At 46.1% G+C, this 23,105-nt stretch overlaps 1 protein-coding gene across 1 annotated transcript in view; it reads right to left on the reverse strand.

The window, feature by feature from the left end:
- ATP6V1B1 (ATPase H+ transporting V1 subunit B1) overlaps nt 1-23,105 on the reverse strand; it is a 41,493-nt gene that overhangs the window by 14,744 nt on the left and 3,644 nt on the right. The window contains exons 2-3 of the mRNA XM_021001055.2: nt 4,936-4,991; nt 1,247-1,345 (exon numbers count right to left, since the gene is read on the reverse strand). Of these exons, the coding sequence (XP_020856714.1) occupies nt 1,247-1,345; nt 4,936-4,991 (155 nt within the window). The remainder of the gene's footprint in view (nt 1-1,246; nt 1,346-4,935; nt 4,992-23,105) is intronic.

Here is a 23,105-nt window from a genome sequence, read left to right on the forward strand (position 1 = left end):
AAAACAGTGCCATGGTACTTTTGGGACACCTTGTATAACATCAGCTATCATCATCACCACTATTATTATTATATATTACATTTCATAGGCATTTGTTTGTTGTTATATGTACATAATAGTACCATAACTTTAACCTTTCCTAATTGTTTCTGATACATTTCCCTATTTAATCTTCAAACAAGCTTGTGAGATGCCTGTCCTAGGTATTGTAACTCCCATTTTATAGATGAGGGAACTGAGGCTGGGAGAGATTGAGTCACTTGGCCAAGGTTGAACAATAAGAAAGCTTCAAGGCTGGATCTTGAACGCAGCTGTGACTGAGGCAGGACTCACACCCAGGTGTCTCCTCCCTGTGGGGCTGGCATCCTTTCTGGCTGAGCCATTGGTTAAGGGTCTGTGATTTTACCGAGGTGGTGGCTCTTTTCACTGATGAAGATCCCAAACCATTCTATATCTGTTACTTAGTAGGGAGGTCCTTGATGTTGCTGTGGGGTCGAGAGGTTAAGGGACTTGTTTCTGGTCACCCAGTCACTAGATGTGAGAACCAGGATCCCATTCAGTCATCGAATCCCAAAAATATTTGTTCAGTGGTTCCTCTGCCAGACATTAGGGGCTAGAAAGATAAAAATGAAGCTCCCTCCTCAAGGAGCTTTGCAACCTGACTCCAACCTACCTTTCCAGGCATGTTCATGAAGTCTGTGGTCCAGCTAAACTTCTTACTCTTCTTCACACATGACATTTCATTTCCTGTTTCTGGACCTTTGCCCAGGCTGTGCCCTCAGTCTGGAATACTCTTTGTACTTACCTCTGCCTCTTTTAATACTGAGTTTGTTTCAGAGCTCAGCTTAAATGTCACCTTCTCTGATCCTCCAGCTACTAGTTCCTTCATATTTGCCATTTGTTAATTTTGTATTTTGTACGTATGTTTAAGGGTTTATGTTGTCATTCCTTATAGAATGCTGTGTGTGAGACAAGGGAGGAATATATAGTTCCTGCCCTTGGGAAACTCCCAGTGTGGTTGGTGAGACATTATTTACACCAATGAAAGCATTGGAGAGCCAGCTCAGACTGATGTAGACAAGGGCTGCTTCTCAGGGAAAATTCTAGGTGCTACTGTCCATAGAATCAGGGAAGTCTTCCTGGAGGAAGTGGGATTTGATCTGGGCCTTGAAGAGAGGAAGGAGGAAGATGTTCCAGGGGGAGGGTAAACCCTCTCTCCCTATCCACACGGAGTCTTCCCTCTTACCTGAACAATGGCCTTGGTCCCAGCCACCTCCAGGACCTGCCCGCTTCTCTGAGTGCCATTTGGGAGAGTGAAGTTGACGATCTCAGCATATTGGGCAAACTGGGGAGAATGCAGAGCATCCAGGAAAAAGATGTGAGAGCAAGAAGGGCAGAGGGCAACACTGATCAGCCACCCACTCCTTCCCATGATGTGGAAAAGAATGCATAGGACGAGAAGTCCAGAGTTAGGGTTCTGGCACTGACTTACTGTGTGACCTTGAACAAGTCATTTACTGCTGTGAGCTGTGGTTTCCTCTCTCGTAAAATTTCATCTGGTTAGAGCTAACAGGTGAACCAGTTCATTAACTTTGCTACAAATTGGGGATTTATTTACTGTTTTGTTGACTGTTAGACTTAAGAAAATGTAACAACAACAATAATGCAAATTCAGCTGAGAAGTGTGTTGTTCGTACATTTCCTCCCCTAGAGAGCTGGTTGTTAAACATTTACCAGCACACCATTGAAGGCACAGGAAGTCAGCTAGTCTCCATTAAACAATTTTTTTGGGGGGGTGGGGTGGGATGGATTGTGATTGGCCGTGTCATTGAAGAGAATATCTCAATTAATGAGATCACAGATAGCAGACTGATCTTGAGTCTCCAAATGTCATCCTTTTCCATAGAATTTAGATCTCTTCCCCCTATAATCACATCTGTTCTTCATAATTTGGGGTTAGGGCTCTTTCCTTTTAAAATTAAATTTTATTTTTTTATCAGAGAAAATTCACTTTCTTTTCCTTCTATTATCCCTTCCTAATTGAGAATGAAAGAAAAATAAAGCCCTAATCATGGACATGTATGGTTGTAATTCCTTCATTTTATTGAGGAAGGAATATGACCAAAGAGATGTGATTTGCTAAGGTCACACAGCAAAGACGACACCTGAGGTTGGAGCTGAGGCTCAAGTCTCTCCCCTGCTCTGTGGAGCACCTGTTAACCCCATGGGCCCCATGTTGTAGAGAAGCAGAGTCAAGAAGGGTTTACATCCCTGCTGAGGCTCTGAGAGTTATCTAGGGAATTTAGGACCTGTCTCTGCTGTGATGATGGTGAGGGTGTGTGTGTGTGTGTGTGTGTGTGTAGAGTCATTGATCCCCCCAAAACTGTGTCCCTTGGGGACTGGACTGAAGCCCGGGGCTGTTGCTTATTCTAATGATCCCTTCCTCTGCTCCCAGCGGTCTTGCTCTTCACCACAAGAGGGTAGACAAGATCAAAGACAAGTGGGCAAGCCAGAAACCCTGAAGTCAAAAGGCTTTGCTACCACTTGGATCTTACTCTGCCTCTGCCTTGCTTTTGTCCTCCCCTCCCCCCATTCCTGTCTGTCTCTGCTCCTCTCTATCTGTCCACCTTTCTGTCCTGGTACCTGTCCCTCTCTCTGCCCTGTCCTCACTTTACTTTGCCCTCACTCTTTCTGCCTGGCCCTGTCTCCCTCTCTGCTTCTGTACTTGACATCTTCTTTCCCCGCAAACCAGGATTTCAGACTTAAAAGAAGGGAATCTAAGGGTTATTGAGTCCAACCCCTTTGTTTTTACAAATGAGGGAACTGAGGCATAGACAGATTAAGTGACTTGCCCAATGCCACGTAGCCAATAAATTTCAGAGATGGAGTTTATATATGGGCCTTCCTGACTCCAGGTCCTTCAGCTATCCTGCCTCTATGTCCCTGTCTTCTTCCTTGCTCTTCTCTGTTGGTCTCTGTCTCACCCACTCACCCTCCCCCTTCCCTCTCTCTCTCTCTCTCTCTCTCTCTCTCTTTTTCTCTTTCTCCCTCCCTCCCTCCCTTCTTTGCTCCTGTGTCTGTCCTGTTCCTCTGTCTACTCATGTCTTCCCTGTCCCTATCTCCCTCTCAGTTCTTGTCCCCATTCTCTCCCTGCCCCCATTTCCCTCCCTTCTCCTGTCTCTGTCCATCCCTTCTTCTTCCTTCTCCTTATTCCCCTCTCAGCTCCTGTCCCTCTTTCTCTCCCTGCTCCTCTCTCCCTCCCTGCTCTGTCTCTCACTGTCCTGTTTCTCTTCCCATTCCTTTCTCTGTCTATTCCCGTCTTCTTCCCTCTTCCCGTCTCTCTCTCAGCATCCGTCTTTCTTTCTCTCCCTGCCCCTGTCTTTCTCCCTGCTTCCCACTCTGCCCCTGTCCCTGCCCTTGTCCCTTTCACTGTAAAAACTGGTGCTTCTTCCACCACCCTTCTCTGATAAATGGAGTGAAATCGAGACTCAGAGGTTAGGCTGGGGCTGGCCGGACAGTGCCATTTTGGGCATGCTTCCCCAGGATGTTTTCTCCCCACTAGGGAAAGCATGTTCTATAGTGACTGAGCTCTTTTTACAGTGCAGGGGTTGTCAGAAGATGGCGCTGTAGGGACAAACATGAAGAACCTGGAATTTGGAAATGAAAGGGAAATGGGTTCTGGAGCATGGGTGGAGAAAGGTCTCTATACCAGGATCTTAGCACCGTTTACCTTCCCCCACATTCAACCCCAGTTGATCTAGGATTAGCTTGCTACTTCTTACCAAGCTGTGGTTTTGTAGGACCTTAGACCTGGAAGGTGTCTTTAAGTCTTGACCCTCTCATTTTACAGATGAGGAAACTGAGGGCCAGAGAAAAGATTGACTTTCCCAAGGCCACACAGCAAGTTAATAGCAGATCCAGAGAGGACTGGAATCTTTCTACTATGCCAGAAAGAGTTCCTTCTATATTATATCATGTACAGCATTCCACTGTCTGTCTCCTCGTCTTTGCACTGATTGGCCCCAATGTCTTCTTAACCTTCATCTCATAGACTGCCCCCCCCAATACTCAGTTCAAATATTACCTACTCAAATCTTATTGGATTTCCCCAACTACTTATTCCTTTCGTCAATTACCTCATCCTTATTCTGTATATAAATATATACAAAAATGTTGTCTCCTCTGATTGAATGTAAGTTACCTGAGGGTAGATACTTTTTTTTTGTTTTTGTCTGTCTAGTGTCTAGGCAGGTAGAAGGGAGGTAATGGAGCTGGGTTATCCTTGGTTAGATGTGACTATTTCCCATGAGCTTTGTGGTGAGGCTTATTTGCTTCCCAAGTCAAGCGTTCCTGAAATCGTATGGCATTGTTCCATTGAATTACATATCTATACAGACCATCATAATCATCATAATAACCCTTGGAATATATGGTACTGGGCCTTGTCCACCCTGTATTCCACTTAATCCCTCACAGGGCCCTAGGAGATTGTCAGTATTGACTCAACTTTATAGGGAAGAAAATGGAGGTCCATAGAAGGTAAATGACCTACTCAGGGTTACCCATGGAGTCAGTGTCAGAGCAGGGAGTAGAAATCCTGACCTTTCCCCTACCTCTCAGCCCAGAGCTCTTTCTGTTACACCATAAGAGACTTACTCACCTTGATAGATATATTCTTCATGACTTATTACCTTGGCAGCAAATGGAGGATAAGGGGAGGTATTTCGTGTGTTTGTCAGGGACTGGGGAGGAAAGATGTATTGCCTTAGAATGCAGCTTTATGGCTTAGGGGGATAGGGAGGCAGAGTTTAGTAGGAGCAGTAGCAGGTGTTGGGGGTAGGATAAAGAATGAGGAGACAGAGTTTGGGGAAGTGTATCGTGGGTCAAGAACAAGAGAGAAGGATGCAGCTTCAAATCACTCTGCCATCTTCCTACCTTTACATTATCCAGAACAACCAAAGGCCCATTGACACTGCACACAGTCCTATAGGCTGAGGAAGAAGAGAAAAGATAGATGAATTGGCCTCAAAAACTGTATAAATTAATCAACCAATAAGCATTTATAAAGTTCCTACTATGTCCCACAGCTGGGGATAGAAAGACAAAAATGAAATGTCTCTGGTCTCAAGGCACTTATATTTTATTAAGGGAAACACAATTATGATTCACATAAGAGAGCTTCCTAACTCCAGACTCAGTGCTCTATCCACTGCATCAACAGTGTGACCTTCAAAAAGGTTAAGGAGATGTGAGGGCTGAAAAGAGTCTGTGAGATTTGGTGGTGAGTGATCTCTGAGAGCAGTTTCTGGAGCATCATGGCGGGAGAAGTTTGGATTGCAATGGCTTGAGGTCAAAGTGGGTAGCGAGGAAGAGGAAGCCTCAGGTATAGACACATTTTTCAAGATTAGCCGCAAAGATTAGTTAAGTCCAGGGATAATAGTTATTCAGTAGAATGGTTAAAGGAAGGCTTTTTAAGGAATGGAGAGGCTTAAGCATATTTATATTCAGATGGGAGGAAGCCAGTAGAGATGGAGAGGCTGAAAATGCACAGGAGAGACCAAGTAAGGATCTAGGGGAGGCTGGAGGGAATGAAAACCCAAGTGCAGGGGAAGCTCAAGGTCAAATAGGAATTTTATGTGCGCTGGCCAAGTACTCCCACCCCACCAACCTCCATCTCCTCCCTCTCCCTCTGAAATCTCTGACTCTCACTTCCTTTCCCTTCCCCTCCCCCAATCCCAGGTTTCTCTGCCTTTTCTTTCATAGAATCGTAGATCTAGAACTGGAAGGGAACTTTGTGATTTTCCAGTCTACCACCCGTTGTACAGCTGAGGAAACTGAGGATTGGAGAACTGAAGTGACTTGCCAAGATCATGAAGGTTTAAGCAACTGATCCAGGATTTGAACCCCTCTTCCGATGCTGAATCTAGACACTCCTTCCACCACACCATGCTGTCGTTCTCTCCTTTTCTTGTCTACCCTTTTCATGTCTCTTCTTCTGCCCTCCCCTCCTCTCCTCTTTTCCCTTTCCTCCTCTTCTCTTTTCTCCTCCCTTCCCCTCTCTCCCTTTTCTTCTCTCTTCCCTTCCCCTCTCCTCTCTTCTTCTGTTCTTCTCCTCTTCCTTCCTTTTATCAGCCATCTCCCCTTCCCTTTCTTCTCCTCCCCACCCCTCTCTCCCACTTTCCCTTTCTCTTCCCTCTTTTCCCTCCTTCCTTCACTTTCCTCCAGCCCCCTCCCTCCCTCAGTTCTTCCTTCCCTGCCCATCCTACTCCTGACAGCTCGGGCGCATCCAGGCCATTAGCTGTGACAGGGGCAGCCACCATTGCTGTAAGGGTCATGCTCCCGACCAGGGCCCCACCTCACCCTGAACACCTGCGGGAGGCTGGGGGAAGGGGCACAAGGCCTCCCATAGCTCTCATTGGCTGGGCCCTTCACAGCTCACCACTTCCAGAATTAGAGAGGGCTTTTTAATCCCCAGGGGGTTGCTTCCTCTCTTGCCCTCCCTTGCCCCTTCCAGCCTCAGCAGCTATAGCTAACTCCTCCTCCCTCTCTGCACTGTGGGAATGACTCAGGCTCCCAACCCTGCCCAGCCCAACCCTGCCCTACTCAGCCTCTTACACTGGACTTGGGCATTTCATTCATAATTGTTTGAGTATTGTTTCTGTATACCCGGCACCTACCATGGAGCCCGGCATGTTGTAGTCCCTTAACAAATGTGCCCTGAATCAAACTGAGTAATAACGAGATTAAAATAGGGGACGGAAAGTCAGCATGGACAGAGAATTGTCCTCTAAGCTGGGAAAGATTGCCTTTGACATATACTGACTGTGTGACCAAGGGCAAATCATTTAACCTCTCTGTGATGCCTAAGAACTTTCTAATGTTATACTTTGTTGGCAAATTGTAGATCAGTGTCAGTGGGTGGGAGTTTCCACACTGGGAGTTACTCATATCAATCACAACAGCACAGGTCGGGACCTAATAATATAGAGGACACTTACAACCTCAAAACACTTTGCATAAATTATTTCTTTGGAGTCTCACAAAACCCTGGGATGCAGAGAGTGGAATTCTTTTATCCATTTTATAGATGAGGAGATAGATGATATAGATAATAGATAGGTAGATAGATGATAGACTAATAAGCAGAGATGAGTATATAGATGATATAGATATAGGTAGATAGTAGACTGATAGAGATAGGTGAATAGATGGATAAATAGATAGATAATATAGATAATGGATGTTTCCTCATATGTACCATGAGCTAGAGAAGGAAATGGCAAACCACTCCAGTATTTTTGCCAAGAATACCCCAAATGGGGTCATGAAGAGTTGGACATGACTGAAATGATTGAACAACAACAATAGATGATGGATAGGTAGATAGATGATAGACTGATAGAGATAGGTAAATAGATGGATGGATGGATAGTAGATAGATAAGCAGATAGAGTTATGTATTAAGTTCCTAATATGTGCTAAGTGCTAGGGCAGGCAAGATAATCTCTCCCTTCAAGGATAATACATTTGGATGGGGGAAGATGATTCTTAAAAGGGAAAGAGGAGCCAGAAAGGAGTGTGGGGGAACCTGATGTGGAGGGGAATGATGTGGAGGCATGGTTCCTGGAAAAATAAGGTAAAAGCTCACTTAAACTGAGCCCAGCTCCCAGGGGCAGTCCAACATTCCAAAATGGGGTGGGAGGAGAGATCTCCTAGTGTGACCATGCCTAAAGAATCCTTTATATAACATGTCTAACAAGTAATCAGCAAGTCCTTGCTTGAACACTTCCATTGACAGGGAACTCATTACTTTATGAGACATCCCACTGCACCTCTGGACAGCTCTAACCGGTGGGTAGCTTTTCCTCTGACATCATGTCTAAATATGTCTCTCTGCAGCATCCACCCCTGGCTCCTAGCTCTCCCTTCTGGAGCTGGATAGAGCAAGGCTCATTCCTATTCTCTGTGATAACTGTTCAATGCCTTCCCCTTCTTTTTCCTGTTTCTTTTTCTTTTAGCACTCAGGCCTCCAACAGCAAATACCCTATCGGTGAGTCTAGATAGAGAACTCCAAATGCACACTTTTCCTCTCCAGGAGAGGAGTGCTTAAGGTCCAGACTTTCTCATGGACCAGCCACCTCCCTGCACCAAGGGGAATGCAAATGAGCGTAGAACTAGCATTGGGGTGGCATGGTTCCTGGAAAGAGAAGGTAAAAGCTCACTTAAACTGAGCCCAGCTCCCCTTATATTGCCAAGATTTTATAATTAAGTGTGATTCCTGAGTCAGGAGGCCTAGATTCTAGATTCTGGACCCAAGTTGGATATATGACCTTGGGTAAGTCCAATACCTTCTTGGGGCTCCAGTTTCCTCACCAATGAAATGAGAGATTGGACTGACCTGGTGTTTCTCAAACTGTCCTGCATGTTCGAGGGGTTCTCCAAACAAAAATGCTGTGACAGTGGACTAGAATACCTGCTTTGCTGCATATGATGGCTTCATTTAGTGTATACATTAAATGGATGCAGAGAAAACATTCATTAGCATCAGTCACATGACCAGGACCCTGCCTCCTCACTGATCTAGAATCATGCTGCTGATCTCTAAGAACCTCCTTACTGCCACCTTTGAATCCCACATGACCCCATCCCCCACACCATTCCCCCAGTCCTGTTCCCTGCTCCACTAATAATATTAATAATCAATGAGCTGTGACTTTCTTGTTGTAGAAGGAGCTCTGAGTTTGAAGTCAGAGATCTTGGGTCCAAATCTTGGCTCTTTTGAACACTAACCTATGTGACCTTGGGCAAGATCTCTTCCCTTCACTGGGCCTTAGTTTCCCCTGGGTAAAATGAAGGGATTGAATGAGAAGACTTCCGAGGTCCTTTCTAGATCTAAATCTTATGACTTAAAAAGATTTCCTTCACAAGAAAAGTACGTGGCCAAGGTAGCTTAAGGATTTCATCCTACGTTCACTGGAAAGAAAAAAAAATAGGGATGCAGCTAGGTGGCATGGTGGAGAGAATGCTGTATTTAAAGTCAAGAAGTTCTGAGTATGAATCCTGACTGTATGACTCTGGACAAGTCACTTAACCTCTGCTCAGTTTCTTCATCTATAAAATGGGGATAATAATGATAGCACCTATTTCACAGAGTTGCTGCAAAGCTCAAATGAGAAAATGTATGTAAAGAGCTTTGTGAATCTTAAAGTGATGTATAAATGCTAGCTATTAGTAAAATATGTCACACTGATAGGGGATATATGGGAACAGAATCTGGGCTTAGATAATTCAAATGCAGTGGATAGTAAGACAAAAAGTCCTTTTTTTAAAAAAAACCATCATATGGTATGTAAATGTGAAATCCTTTAATATGGGGCCCAGAGATGACATAATCATGGAGGTTTGTCTACTAGCAAAACTAGATTACAGATTAGATTCTATGCCAGGACCACGGAGCAGCGATATTTGGATTACCCGTTTTTCCTGGATCTGGCTTTTCCATGCACCTGGTAACTATGGTAACTCTTCAGGCCTCCAGCAGCTCAGTTCAGTAGTTAGAGCTAAGATCAAATGAGCCAAAGGTTGGGGACTTAACTGTGTACAAGCCACTGAGCAATATTATGTCCCTAGCCCTGGACACAGGCTGACCCCTACCCACAACCACAGACTGACCATCAGTCCTGACCTCTATTTCTGCTCATAGACTGCCTGCTACCCCTGTTCAAAGAATGACAACTAATTCTATCTGTAAACCTACCATTCATCCTGGACATAAACTGATCCCTGTCCTGACTATAGACTGACCCTTGACCTCAGTCACACTGACCCCAAATGACCACTACAGAGTGACTCTTGACCTTGGCTTTAGCATCTAACCCAGACCCTACCCTGACCCCAGCCCCTCGTTACCACCAGAACCCTATCCCTGTCCTGAGTGAAAGAATATGGAGAGCTCAGTAACTCAGTGCTGCCAATCCGTATTTTTAGGAAACATCCATGAGGAAATGCAAAAAGGCCCTTATTCATGCCCCACTCTCAATAGAAAATGTATATTCTTAAAGATGACAAAAGACAGGAATAGCTAGTGTTGGAAGGATTATGGAAGAACAGGCATAGTAATGCATTTTTAATGAATCTGTCAGAGTGAGGGCATTCATTTTGGAATTACAAAGATAAAGTGGCTGAAGACCCCAGACCTCTTAGCCCAGAGATTCCACTGGTAGCCATATGCCCCAAGGAGGTCATCGATGAAAAGTCCCATATAAATTCTAGTAGCTAAGAACTAGAAATAAAGCAAATGCCCATCATTTGGGAAGTGGCTGCACAAACTGAGGTACAAGAGTGAGACAGACTCTTGTGTGAATGTGATCAGTACAGAGAAGCATGGGAAGGTCGATATCAACTGATGCAGAGTGAAAGCAGCTGAGCCAAGGAAACAAGAGAAATACAATGGCTGTAACAACGTAAACAGAAAGAACAACCACGACACAATCCACAAGGAATGTTACAAAGTCACAAAGAAGAGACAAGAGAAGAAACCTCTCTCTACTGTTTTGTAGAAGTGGGGGGTCTACAGGTCTGAAAAAATCACATGGGATAAAAAAAAAATGTTTTTGGTATTAATCAGTTCTGGTATTTACTATTCTTCCTCTTAAATTTTATTTTATTTTCTTATTTTCTTTCTTTCTTTCTTTCTCTTTTTTAAAATAAGGGATAGCTTTCTGGGAGAGAGCTGGAGAAATATGCAGGGGAATTTTTAGGCTGTTAAAAACAAGATATCGATACAAATTTAATTAAACTTTTTTTTCCCAATAATATCAACCATACAAAATTAGGGAGCAAAAGGGGAGGAGGAGGGAGAAAGGGATAGAGAGACTCCCAGACACAGAGAGTAGATACAGAGAGAAAGAGAGAAATTGGGAGAAGGGAGAGAAAGAAATAGGAGTAAGAGACCTAGAGAGAGTCAGATACGAAAAGACAAGGGGGCGGGGGACAGAGACAGAGACACACACGGAGAGAGACAGAGAGACAGAGATGTCAGCATCTATGGAGTAGGGAGAGAGGCAAAGAGGTTCATTCAGAGCTGGCCAGAGAAAGACAAGGGTTAGCCCATCGGAAAACTCCAACGCCATCATCATTAAGCTGTTGGCGAGAAGAAAGCCTTGAACTCCGCGGTGCAAAGACGCAGGGTGGGTGGGCTGGGGCAGGGTGGGGAGCGGAGGGAGAGAAATCGCCAATTCTTGTCCCAGAAGAAAAGTCTTTCAACTTCACCCCGGCCTGGCCTGCCCCCCCCCCCCCATTTCACAGCTCCTGTCACATGAAATCCCCATTAAGCCTGACAATCAGCCGCTATTACCTCCCTGGGGGGGGGGAGAGAGAGGAGGAGAAAAGAAGGGATTGGGCAGAGGACAAAGACAAAAAACAGCCATCAGCGGCCCCCCCCCCCGCCCCAGCCCCAGTCCCAGCCCCGGGGGAGGGGCTTCTTTCAGTGGGGGATCATGGCCGCGGAAGCTTAGGGGCTCACTGCAAAGAGTCTGTCCTTCGCAAAAAATTCCTTTGCTTTCTGTTTGAGACTCAGGGAACCAGAATTATAGTTCATCTCCCCCCACCTACCTCCATCATAGACCTTAGGGCCTCAGGGGCCATCTGGTCCAACCAACTTATTTTACAGTGGGGAAGAATAAGCTTGAGGAGTTTGAGTGCTCAAAGTCACGTAGTAAGTAGCAGAAACAGGATTTGAACCCAAATCTGGGAAAGAGCCATCCTCTTCATCCTCTTCAAGTCCCCTTTTGACTGAGAAATCACTCAGAGGTCCTGCCACCCATAAAGCAACAAGCATTTGTTGGATGGTGCAATGGATAGAGTATGGGGCCTGGAGTGTGAAAGACCTGAATTCAAATTTGGCCTCTGACACTTCCTAGCTGTGTGACCCTGGGCAAGTTACTTAACCCTGTTTGCCTCAGTTTCTTCATCTGGAAAATGAGCTGCAGAAGGAAATGACAAACCTCTCCAGTGTCTTTGCCAAGAAAAAGGTTCACAAAAGGGGTCACAAAAAGTCAGATACGACAGGAAATGACTAAATGCCAAGCCCTCTGGTAAGCCTTGGGGATACGAATTCAAGTTAAAAGACAGTCCCTACCCTCAAGGAGCTTACTTTCTGGTGCAGGAAGACAACACATAAAAGGGTCTGAAAAAGGGAATGAGTCTACAAAGGGGTATGGTGTGCAAGCTAGGAGAATCAGAATCAGGGCTGGAGTTGAATGAATAATGTCAGACCTGGGCCTTTCCTCAAAATGGAGGCCATAGGAGGAACTCGCCAATGGAAGAAGGGGCCAGCATGGGGGAGAGATGTCCCAGGTTCCATTTTCTAGGCAGCTGGGTGGCACAGTGGGTAGAGCACTGGACCTAGAGTCAGAATGACCTGAGTTCAAACCAGGCTTCAAAAACTAGCCGTGTGACCTTGGGCAAGTCACCCAACTTCTGTTTGCCTCAATCTCCTCAACTGTCAAATATGGCTAATAATAGTGCCTCTCTCCCAGGGTTGTGAGGATCAAATGATATAATATTTGTACAGTGCTCAGTGTGACTCCTGGTGCTTAATAAATGCTTGTTTTCTTCCTGAGCCTGGCTTCTGGGTCACCTCTTTTCTCCCTCCTAGTGGACACCTCACTCCAATAGAATTTTCCTGCTCAATTGTCTCTCTTGCTTCTGAACCTTCACATCCTTCAAGGCCCCAAGGCCCAATTCTTCTGGGAAGCTTTCGCTGACTTCTCACTCACTTGGATCTCCACATAAACAATCTAGCATTTGAATTATAGTGTAATCCTCAGCATCCTAGAGAGCAGAACTGGAGGGGTCTTAGTCTGACCTACTCAGGTCACAGTGAGGAAAGTGAGGCCCAGAGACAAGAAGAAGTAGCCTTGCTAGGATTTGAACCCAGGTCTCTTGAGGTCTGCCTCCCACAAAGCTTATTGGGGATTATGGATGCTTTAGGTAGCAAGCTCATCTGAGATAGGGACTGTGACTTCCTCATCATATGGGGAGCTCACTGAGGTTGTGGGCACTTTGTCTCCTCCAGACTCAGCAAACAGAATACAGAAGGACTCTCTAAATGGACCATCTGCCCTGGCTGGTCAGCAAGCCTTTGAGAGACAAGGATGGTTTCTTCCATTTTCCCATAGCCTGGAGGGGGTGGGAGGGTGAGGCAGAGGGGGTGGCTGAGGCCCAGAGCAGTGCAGCTTGGCCACAGAGCCAGTGGGGGCCACAGGAGGAAGAATTCAGAGGCTTGGTCCCCACTTGGTCATCAGAATCATTGTCCCTTCAGAGGATTTTAAGAGCATGGGTTCTGCTTGCCCATGTTTGTGGGTAAGGTTAGAAGGGAGGCAGGGTGCGGGCTCAGATGACTTCTATGAGGTCTGTAGCAGGACTTCTCAGATCTTTTTAGACGCTCCCTCAAGGAGCCCCTGAGCTCCTCCAGCCTCCATTCCCCCTTCTTCTCTTGTGTAACCTGCTCATTGTACTATCTGACAGTTTTTACCGGGCTGTCAGTCCCAGGCAAGCCCCCACTCCTAACCCCCAACCCTTACCCCCAACCACCCCCTGCTGGCTCCCCTGTCAAAGGCCCAGCAGGGGATCCCCCACCAGCCCACTAATTAGGGGCTGGGGACCAGCAGACCAGGCACACCTGCAGCATCATGTGAGGGGACAGCAGAGAAAGGCTGGGGTCGCCCAGGCGTGAGGCTGTGGAGTGGGAGGGGGGCACGGGAGACAGCGATGTGGTGTGGGCCCTGTTACCTCTTGGCCAGTTTCTGGTTGCTGGATTGCAGGGGGAAGAAGGGCTGGGGAAGGAGGGAGGGTGGTAATAGGAAAGGGGGAGGAGGAAAGATGGGAGTGACAGCAGAAATTTGGGGGCAGCAGGAAAGGATTGGGAATGGTACATTTACAAGATATCAGAGCTCGAAGGGACCCCAGAGGCCACTGAGTCCAACCCCCTCATTTTATAGACAAGGAAACTGAGGCACAGAGAGGGAGAGAGGATGGAAGAAAGGGAAAAGAGAATCGGCCTGACTTTCAAGATCTGTTCTCTCCCAATGGTCCAGACCCCTCTCCATCTATGGCTAATGAACACGTATGTGCTCTACAGGCTAACTTTGGCTCAGATGTTTCCCGAGCCTGGAATACTGCCACCACCTTCCCATCCCCTCGTTGTCCATATGTGGCAATCCTAGCCATTCTTCAGGCGATGCAATGGACCATTAACTATTGAAGAACCAGGAATCCCAAGTTCTGTTACCAGCTCTGCCCCAGTCTTTCCAAGGGACCAGAAAACCCTGCCTCTAATTTTCCTCTTCCACACCTTCCGTTATCCCTTCCCTTTGGCACAGACCCAGGTGATCATGGGTCTAGAGCTGGGAAGGACCTCAGAAGCCATCTAGTCCAACCCCCTTCCTTTTACAGAGGAGGAAACTGAGGCAGGTTAAGAGATTTGGCCCAGAGCACACAGGCACTAATAGAGCAGAGATCTGAATCCAGGTCCTTTGATGCTCAATTCAGCCCCCTTTCCACTGTACCATGCAGCTTTAGAGTTAGAAAGAACCTGAGACATCAAGTCCACTTCACCCCTTCCCTCTCCCCCCCATTATGAAACTTCTCTGCTTGAGCTTTCAGTGATAGGGTGCTGATTCCCCCCTCCCCGCATCAAGATGTCCTAGGCCACCTAGCTGCCTCCCACATTTTCAGGTGTATTTCCTATTACCCATTCTATGTACCCTATCTTCCAGCCAAATTGGTGTGCACGCTGTTTCCCATATACAACATTCCTTCTCCTGCCTCCAATGCTTTGCCCAGGCTGGGCCCCATGCCTAAAATGCTCTACCTTCTCACTTCCACTTCTTGCAATCCCAAGCTCTATTCAAACATTCCCTGCTGCATGAGGCTTTTCCTGATTCTCCCAAGTATTACAGACTATACCTTACCCCCAGATAACTTCCTATGATTTGTATTAACTTATCTCTGTACATTGTTGTCTGTCCCCCCCCCCCCATAATGTAAACTCCTTGAAGGCAGGGATCCTTTTCATTCTTGTCTTTGTATCTCCTGCGCCCAACCTTCCGTCTAACACATGGCAGGTGTGACATAAACGCCCACTCAATTGGATCTGGTAGAATTGGACAGCGGCTTTGATAATTGCTAGAAGTTCTTTTGCTGAACTGAAATCTGACTCCCTTTGACTTCAACCTGTTTATTACTTCTTGATTCTTGTGATGCAGAAAGGGAGGTCTTCGAGGGAAGAGAGGGGTTCTATACTTTGGGTGTTCTGTACTCTCTGTCTCCTCAATGTCTGCCCCAGCCACCGTCCTCCTCTCCCCCCAGCCAGAACCTTGTATTCTACCCCTGAGATAGCAGGTTCTAACAGGGGGCTTTTCCTTATCTTCCTCAGAATCAGACCTCTTTGCAGCAGGCACAATGCTCTCCTTTCCAGAACTCCTTCAAATGTTGACACCAAACTCATTGGGGGCAGGAATTATCTTATTTGCTTGTATATTTTATCCCTGGTGCTTAGCACAATGCCTAGCATATAGCAAGTACTTAATAAATGCTCCACTGACCTATCTTTATTATCTAGCTACATCTATCTATCCATATAATCTATGGTCTGTCTGTCTGTCTATCCACCTACTATTGCTCTGCTTGATGGGTTTCCCCCCCTCCCCACTTCCCCCCAGAGAGTGGCAGGGGGATGGTTTAATCAGATGACATTTAAGAAGGAAGGTGAGGTTGGATTACTATATACCAGACTATTGTTCAAAAAGCTTCCTGATTGGCTGATGTTGAGTCTTGCATTTACCACCTGTTGGAGATGAACTTCACCCACAGCAGTGGCTAGACCAGTCCCAAAGCAGAGAGGTACACTGCTGAGGCAGAGATAGGAGGCAGCTTGTGCCATTCAGGTCCAACCCTGCTTCCACCTTGACTGTTACCTCTTTCTGGACCCTGGTGGAGACAGCTAGGACCAAAATTCCAAAAGCTCCAGGCATTGCTGTACTCTCCAGACTATGCTATTTTTAGCTTGGCCCCCACAGCCATCAGGAGGTGAATAACTCTAGGGGAGAAGGAACCCCAATATCCCTACACCATTATCAGAGACCAGAGACCAATTGCCACCAATAAGCAAATAAACTCAAGAGTCGTAGAAATGGCAATGCCTTCAAGAACACTAACCCTCCTACCAGCCTGGTCTTTAGAGCATCATCTGGGGAAACAACCATTGTGGAGTTTCAGCCTGGTAGATTCTTCTATGGGAACTGCAGCTGTAGCTACTGAACACCCAGAAAAGAAAACTCTTATCACCGAAGTCCTTTGCATTATCGAATGGATCAACATCAGCAATGGATATGGTTTTGTCAAGGGACATTCCATTAAAGAAGAGGCATAACCATCTGAATCGCTGTTGCACCCTAAGGTCCAGGGGACCTCACCAACTGATTTAAAGCTGGAGTCTCCTATATGTTGTCTCTCTGTATTAGAACAGGAGCCCCATGAGGGCAGAAACTCTGGCTTTTTCTGTTTGTATCCCATTACTTAGCACAGTGTTTTGCACATAGTAAATCCTTTTTCATTCATATATTTATTCATAGCTGGAAGGGACCTTGAGATCATTTAGTCCAACTCACATATTTTTCAGACTAGGAAACTGCAGCCCAAGAAGAGAAGGGTTCTGATAGTTAATGGCCCTCGAAGGAATCCTGGTGGATGAGAGGAGTTCAAAAAAGAGTTTAGGAAGTTTGGGAGATGTTCAGTATGTGCTAGGGGAAGATTCTTTCAGATAGAGAGATGAGCTTTTCCTTAATGGGGAAGATAAAATTCTTGGACCCACAGTAAAGGGTCCCCAGTATGAGTTTAGAGGCTAATTCCCAGGAAGACTCAAGCCCTTGGTAAATTCTTCTTCTTTTTTTAAGGCAATTGGGGTTAAGTGACTTGCCCAGAGTCACACAGCTAGTAAGTGTCAAGTGTTTTGTCTGAGGCTGGATTTGAACTCAGGTCCTCCTGACTTCAGGGCCAGTGCTCTATCTACTGTGCCACCTAGCTGCCCCTCCTTGGTAAATTCTTTATAGTAACATATAGTATACTTACAAATGTTATATCTGGTTTTATGATGTGTAAAACACCGATTGTTCATAAATAGACTCTTTCCATCTATCTATCATCTATCTATCTATCTATCTATCTATCTATCTATCTATCTATCTATCTATCTATATCTATCCATCCATCTATGTATATTTACACGTGTTATCTCCCCTCATGGAATGTAAACTCCTGGAAGGAAGTTTATCTTAGTGTCCTTAACACCTAACATAGTGCCTGGTGCACAGTAGGTCTTTACTAAATGGTGAACTTGTTCTACTTGGTCTGAGATGAGAGAATGCTTGGTGGTTCTCTCATCTAAGACCAAGCAGAACAAGTGTAGCCCCACTTTCACATGAAAGCACATTAGATATTTAGAATCTTATCATTTCTCCCTTCTCCCCCTGACCCTCATTTTGCCACTGCCTGTTTTTAGGCAAACATCACCAGTTCCTTCAGTAGATCTCCTGTGACATAGTCTCTTGATCTCTCAAGTTCCTGATTGCTGTTCTTTGAGTGTGCCCTTGCATTGGTCATCTGGAGTTTGGAGTATATCCCATCTCTGGCCTCTCTAAGAGCTGATATGCACAGGATCTGACCCTCTTAGCCTGTGCCCTCCAAGACTGAAAAGACCTCAGGGTTTTAGCCTGGCTTTCCATGGGCGACCCTGTGCCCCCATCACTTCCTTCCAGCCCCAGCCCCTGCCCTTTGTGAAAGGTGTTTCTCCTAATGAGCCTCCCTGCCTAATTGGCTTCTCCTCCCACCTCCTCCTGTGAAGGCCCTGCCCTGCCCTTCACACTAGGCAGAGCCAGGGGTCAGAGGTGAAGAGCAGGGGGCCAGAAAGAGGGAAGGAAAGGGATTAGGCTAAGACAGCAGGGAATCTGGAGGTTGTTCTTATGGAAGGAGCTGACCCCTGGGTTCTTCAGAGGCTGAGGACTGTGCCGTCGGGAGCCTCTACCTCCTATTCCTTACTACCCCACTGTACTCTCACCCTTGTATCCTAAATGCCTTCAAAAAACACATCACATAGCCTGCAGGAAAGGGATTAGTCTTCATGGTGTAAGTACAAGGTCGGGGAGGCTTGGCCAAACCTCTAAAGATCTGGGGTATTAGTGGATGACAAACTCAATCTGAGTCTAATGTGGTAAATGAGAAAGGCTGATGGGATCTCAGGCTGAATTCAGAGAAGAATGATGTTTAGTACAAAGGGAATGTCCCTCATTCCACTTGGTTCTTCCTGGTCAGACAGTGGCTGGAGCACTGTGCTCGATTCTGGGCACATTTTATCAGGTGAACATCCAGAGGAGGCCAACCTGCATGACAACAAGCCTTGGACCATGCTATATGAACATCAGTTGAAGAAACTAGGCCTGTTTGGCCCGGAGAAGAGGAGGCTTCAGAGGACACAGTAGCTGAAGGACTGTCACGTGGGAGAGGGATCAGATTGTTCTGCTTGGTCCTGGAGGGCAGGGGGAGGAGCAAAGGGTGAAATCCAATAGGAAGTAAGCTTCTTGAGGGCAGGGCTTTTGTATCCCCAGTACCCTAACAGGGTAGCCACTTAATCAATGCTGAATAAATGAATGACCAGATGTAGTTTCAGAGGAGATCTAGTGTTGATGGGATAAAAAAGCTGATAGTTGGGGCTGCCTCAGAGTGGATGGGTTGTCTTGGAAGGAAGTAGCTTCTGTCTCCTAAGGGCTCTTCAAGACTGTATGATCACTTGTCAGGTTGTAGAGGGGAGTGTTGAACAGGGCTGGGCTGCGCTGTATGCTCCACAAGGTGCCTTCTAGCTCTGAGGGTCCATGGTATGCTGTTAGAACATGAATGCTCTCTCTCCTCTCTCTCTGTCTCTATCTCATTCTCTCCGTCTCTGTCTCTGTCTGTCTCTGTCTCTCTGTGTCTCTTCCCCCTTGGTTTTGTGGTATGCAATGATGTTGTTAGGAGAGGGGCAGCATGGTCTAGTGGATAGAGTACTAGACTTGGAGTCAGAAAAAACTTTAGTTTGACCCCACCTCTGAGATTCCCTAGCTGTATTACCATGGAAAATTCATGAAATTTCTCTGTGCCTCAGTTTCCTCATGAAAAATGGAGATGATGATTCTCATAATGCCTATGTCTTTGTTTTGTGGTTGAGGGCTAAATAGATTTAGACCTTCAAGTTCAACCTGATCTTTGTACAAATGAGGAAACAGACCCAGATAGGGGTAGGGACTTAAGTAAGGTCGTATAGATGGTGAGTGTTAGAAAGGAGGTTCAAATACTGCATCTCTGAAGGGATCATTCCATTACCTGATGCTTAGAGGGTTAGAGTTAACTGGGCAACAAGGGTCAGGTTGCCAAAATCAAGACTTAGTGCCCCCCCTACCCCCCAACAATCACAGCACATATCTCAAGCTGGAAATGCATTTGAAGATCACAAGTCCTCCATGAGGATACTGGGGTCTAGGGAATTTTAGTGTCATGTCCAAGGTCACACAGGTCATCACAGGCAGAGCTAGGATTTGAAGCCAAGTGTCTGGCTTCAAATTTGAACTGTGCCATGCAGAAGAGATTTTCCATGATAAAAGTTTCATAAAATACTGGCCATACCAGTAAGAAAAAAAAACTGAAAACAAAAGTCAAAGGCCATTTGAGAACCCTACCTAACCAAAGTTGGGGTCTTCCAGGTAGCTGCATCGTGGGCAGCACCCCCCCCCCCAGTTCTCTGGCACACAGCAGCTCTCTTCTGCAGTGTTGGTTACAACCATTACTTTATGGGTTGTTCCAAGACCACTTTATCATAAAGGAGGTAGGAGTGCAGCTGTAGCCCTTGTGGTAGGCAAAGATGGCTGACATGAGGTTGATAATGACAGGAGGAATGGCTAGGTGGTGCTGCAGTGGATAAAAGGCCAGGTCTGGAGTCAGGAAGACCTGAGTTCAAATGTGACCTCAACGTTCACTAGCTGTTTTGCCTTCATTTCCTCATTTATAAAATGAGCTGGAGAAGGAAATGGCAAACCACTCCAGTATCTTACCAAGAAAGCTCCAAATGGGGTCCTGAAGAGTTGAACATGACTGAAAACAAGTGAACACAAGTGTGGTATAGTGAAAAGATTGTATCTGGAGTCAGGAGACCTGCATTCAAATCACAGCTCAGCCACATGCTAGCTGGGTGAACATGGGAATGTTATTCCTCTCTCTAAGACTCAGTTTTTGTTTTGTCAAGCATTTATTAAATACCTACTTTGTGCCAGACACTTGGCTAAGCACTAGGAATACAAAAAAGGGCACCTCTGCCCCCAAAAAGCCCCCTCCCCAAAAGGAATTCACATCTAATGGGAAAGAGGGGAGGGGAGAGGGGAAAGTCAGTGTCATACAGTGCATGGAGAGCCAGTCTTGGAGTCGAGAAGACCTGAGGTAGAGTCCTTTCTCTGACACCTAATAGATGTAGGTGACACTGAGCAAATAATTTCATATCACAGGCAGCTAAGTGATAGAAGACTTGCTGAGTTGCCTTACATGGATAATGAGCTACCTACACCAATGAAACCGCAGGTCCAGACCAAAAAAAAAAAAAGAATTTTGCTTCCCATCTCATAGAGGTGTCATGAGAAAAGCACTCCTGAAACCTTAACTGCTACATAAATGTAAGTTGTTAGTAATCTGTGCAGTATACTTTAATGCCACTTCCTCATGGGGCGTGGCCATGCTCACCCCATTATTAGCCACACCAGGCCCTGCCAGACCCTAGGAATGTCATCACTGTGTCAGATATGGGATGATGAAGTAGAATGTCCCTTGGCTTCTCCTGGGAGTAGAAAAGCACTGACCTTGACTCAGCATAAGGACAGCCTCTTCCCTGGCTGTTGACAGTAAACTGCGTCAGGTCAGGGAGGGCAGCTGTGATCAGAAAGAAGCCAGTTGGGCTGGTTCTGAATGCGGCTGTGTGTGAACCCTGGGGCCAAGTGGTTGAGGAGGTGGATGTGGAGAGGATGTCACCTTTCCTTGTTCATTCTATCTGGGGTGGGGGGGAGGGATCCAGGGAGCCAAAGGTCCTGGACACTGGACCCAATGATGGCCAGACCTTCTGGTCACTTAGCTCCACCCGGCACCTTTCTCTCCCTATCCCAGCACTAGTGTCTATACTTCTGGCTCAGTCCTTATCTCTCTGTACATGTTCTTTCTCAACTCTATCAGATCTCTAAGTTTCCTGAAGGGCAGGATCTCATCAGGACACTCAGCCTCTTAGAGGATGGGGCTCCCTCCTTCTGGATCATCCCCAGGACAAGGACTACATCTCCACCATCAGACTAGGGGATCTTCATCCGCTCCTTCAACTCCCTTCTCATTGTTCATTGCCCCTCCCAGTCTCCTGACTCCTCTACTCAGCAGCCATCCGTGTGTCCTATTGCCTAGGAAATAAAGCATAGGCTCTCAGTCCTGGTATATTGGGCCATTCACACTCTGACTTCAAGCCACCTTTTCTCACATATTCTATTTCTGGTCAAATTGTACTGTTCTTGGTCTCCATCTCTTGTGCAGCCCTCTACTGGTTCCTCTGCACTTTTGCTCACATACATCCTTGGGACAGATTGTCCCACCTTCATCTTTACCTAGGACCCCAGGACCCCAGAATAGAGTCAGGGGGACCTTAGAGGCCATCTAGTACAGCCCTCTCATTTCAGGATGAGGAAAATGAGTTCTAGAGAGGTGATGGGATTTATCCAGAACCCCATAGCTTAGTACGTGAAGCAGGATTTGAACCTAGGTCTTCCTGACTCCAAGACAAAAACTCTTTTCTTTCAAGGTCAACTCTAGCATCATAGTCTCCGTTGAGCCTTCCCTGTACTCCTCCCATCATCTCACCCCAATCTTAACTCAAAACAAGAGGCAGGTAAAGATCATGGGAATTAAGCCCAAATCCTACTTCTTCCACTGACAGTGGGACCTTAGGGGAAATCATATAACTTCTCTCTCTGGACTTTAGATTGGGCATCTGTAAAACAAAGCAGTCAGACCAGATGGCCTCTAATGTCCTCTTGGAATGCATATCTGGAATCCTCTTTCTTTTCCTTCCTTCCTTCCTTCCTTCCTTCCTTCCTTCCTTCCTTCCTTCCTTCCTTCCTTCCTTCCTTCCTTCCTTCCTTCCTTCCTCCTCTCCTCTTTCTTTCTTCCTTCCATTTTTGATGTAATTTTTCTAACCTTAACACCCTTCTGTGGGAACATGCCTGACATAGCTGTCTGGAACTACCCTTTCTAACCCTAATTCCCTTTTCCGACACTTGCCGGAATTAGAACCTTCCCTCCCCTTTTCACAACATAAATCTCGTCTGTACATAGCTGATTGTTTGTTGTCTCTCCCATGGGCATGTGAGTTTTTGAGGGCAGGGCCCTCTGTTTCCTCATCTGTAAAATGGAGATAATAATAGCACCTACCTCCCAGGGATGTTGTGAGGTTCAAATGAGATGATTTTAAAGTGCTCAGTACAGTTCTTGGCCCAACGTAGGCTCTATAGAAATGTTAGTTATTCTTATTAATGTTAGCTGCTGTCGTTGTATCCTCAGCACTCATCACAATGCCAGGTGTATAATAAGTGTTTAATAAATGTTTGTTGATTGTAAACCCTCCCAGGGAGGTGAAAGATTAGACTGGATTACTTTTAAGCTCTCCTTGACCTCTAAATCTTTCCTTTCTCAAATTTCTCATGGTACTTTGTACCCTGGTACATGGTCTGTCTCCTTTGCCTCTCCCACATTCTGGCTTTTATCATAGTTAATTACCTCCATATTTTATCCCCTTCCTCTCAGCCCTCCTTCCCAGACTATAAGGTCCTAGAGAGCATGTCTCATCCATGTATGCCTAGTCCTTAGCCCAGTCACTTGAACATAGTAAACATTTAACGAAAGTTTGCTGAATTTAGTGGGATCTAAGTCTCCAACCTGGTTAGCAAAAAGTCTTCCCTTCCTGGGGCATTCAGGAGGTGCGGAGGCTAAGCCTC

Source organism: Phascolarctos cinereus, unplaced genomic scaffold (genome assembly GCF_003287225.1).
Source record: "Phascolarctos cinereus isolate Bilbo 61053 unplaced genomic scaffold, phaCin_HiC Scaffold_2;HRSCAF=192, whole genome shotgun sequence".
Classification (NCBI taxonomy): Eukaryota; Metazoa; Chordata; class Mammalia; order Diprotodontia; family Phascolarctidae; genus Phascolarctos; species Phascolarctos cinereus.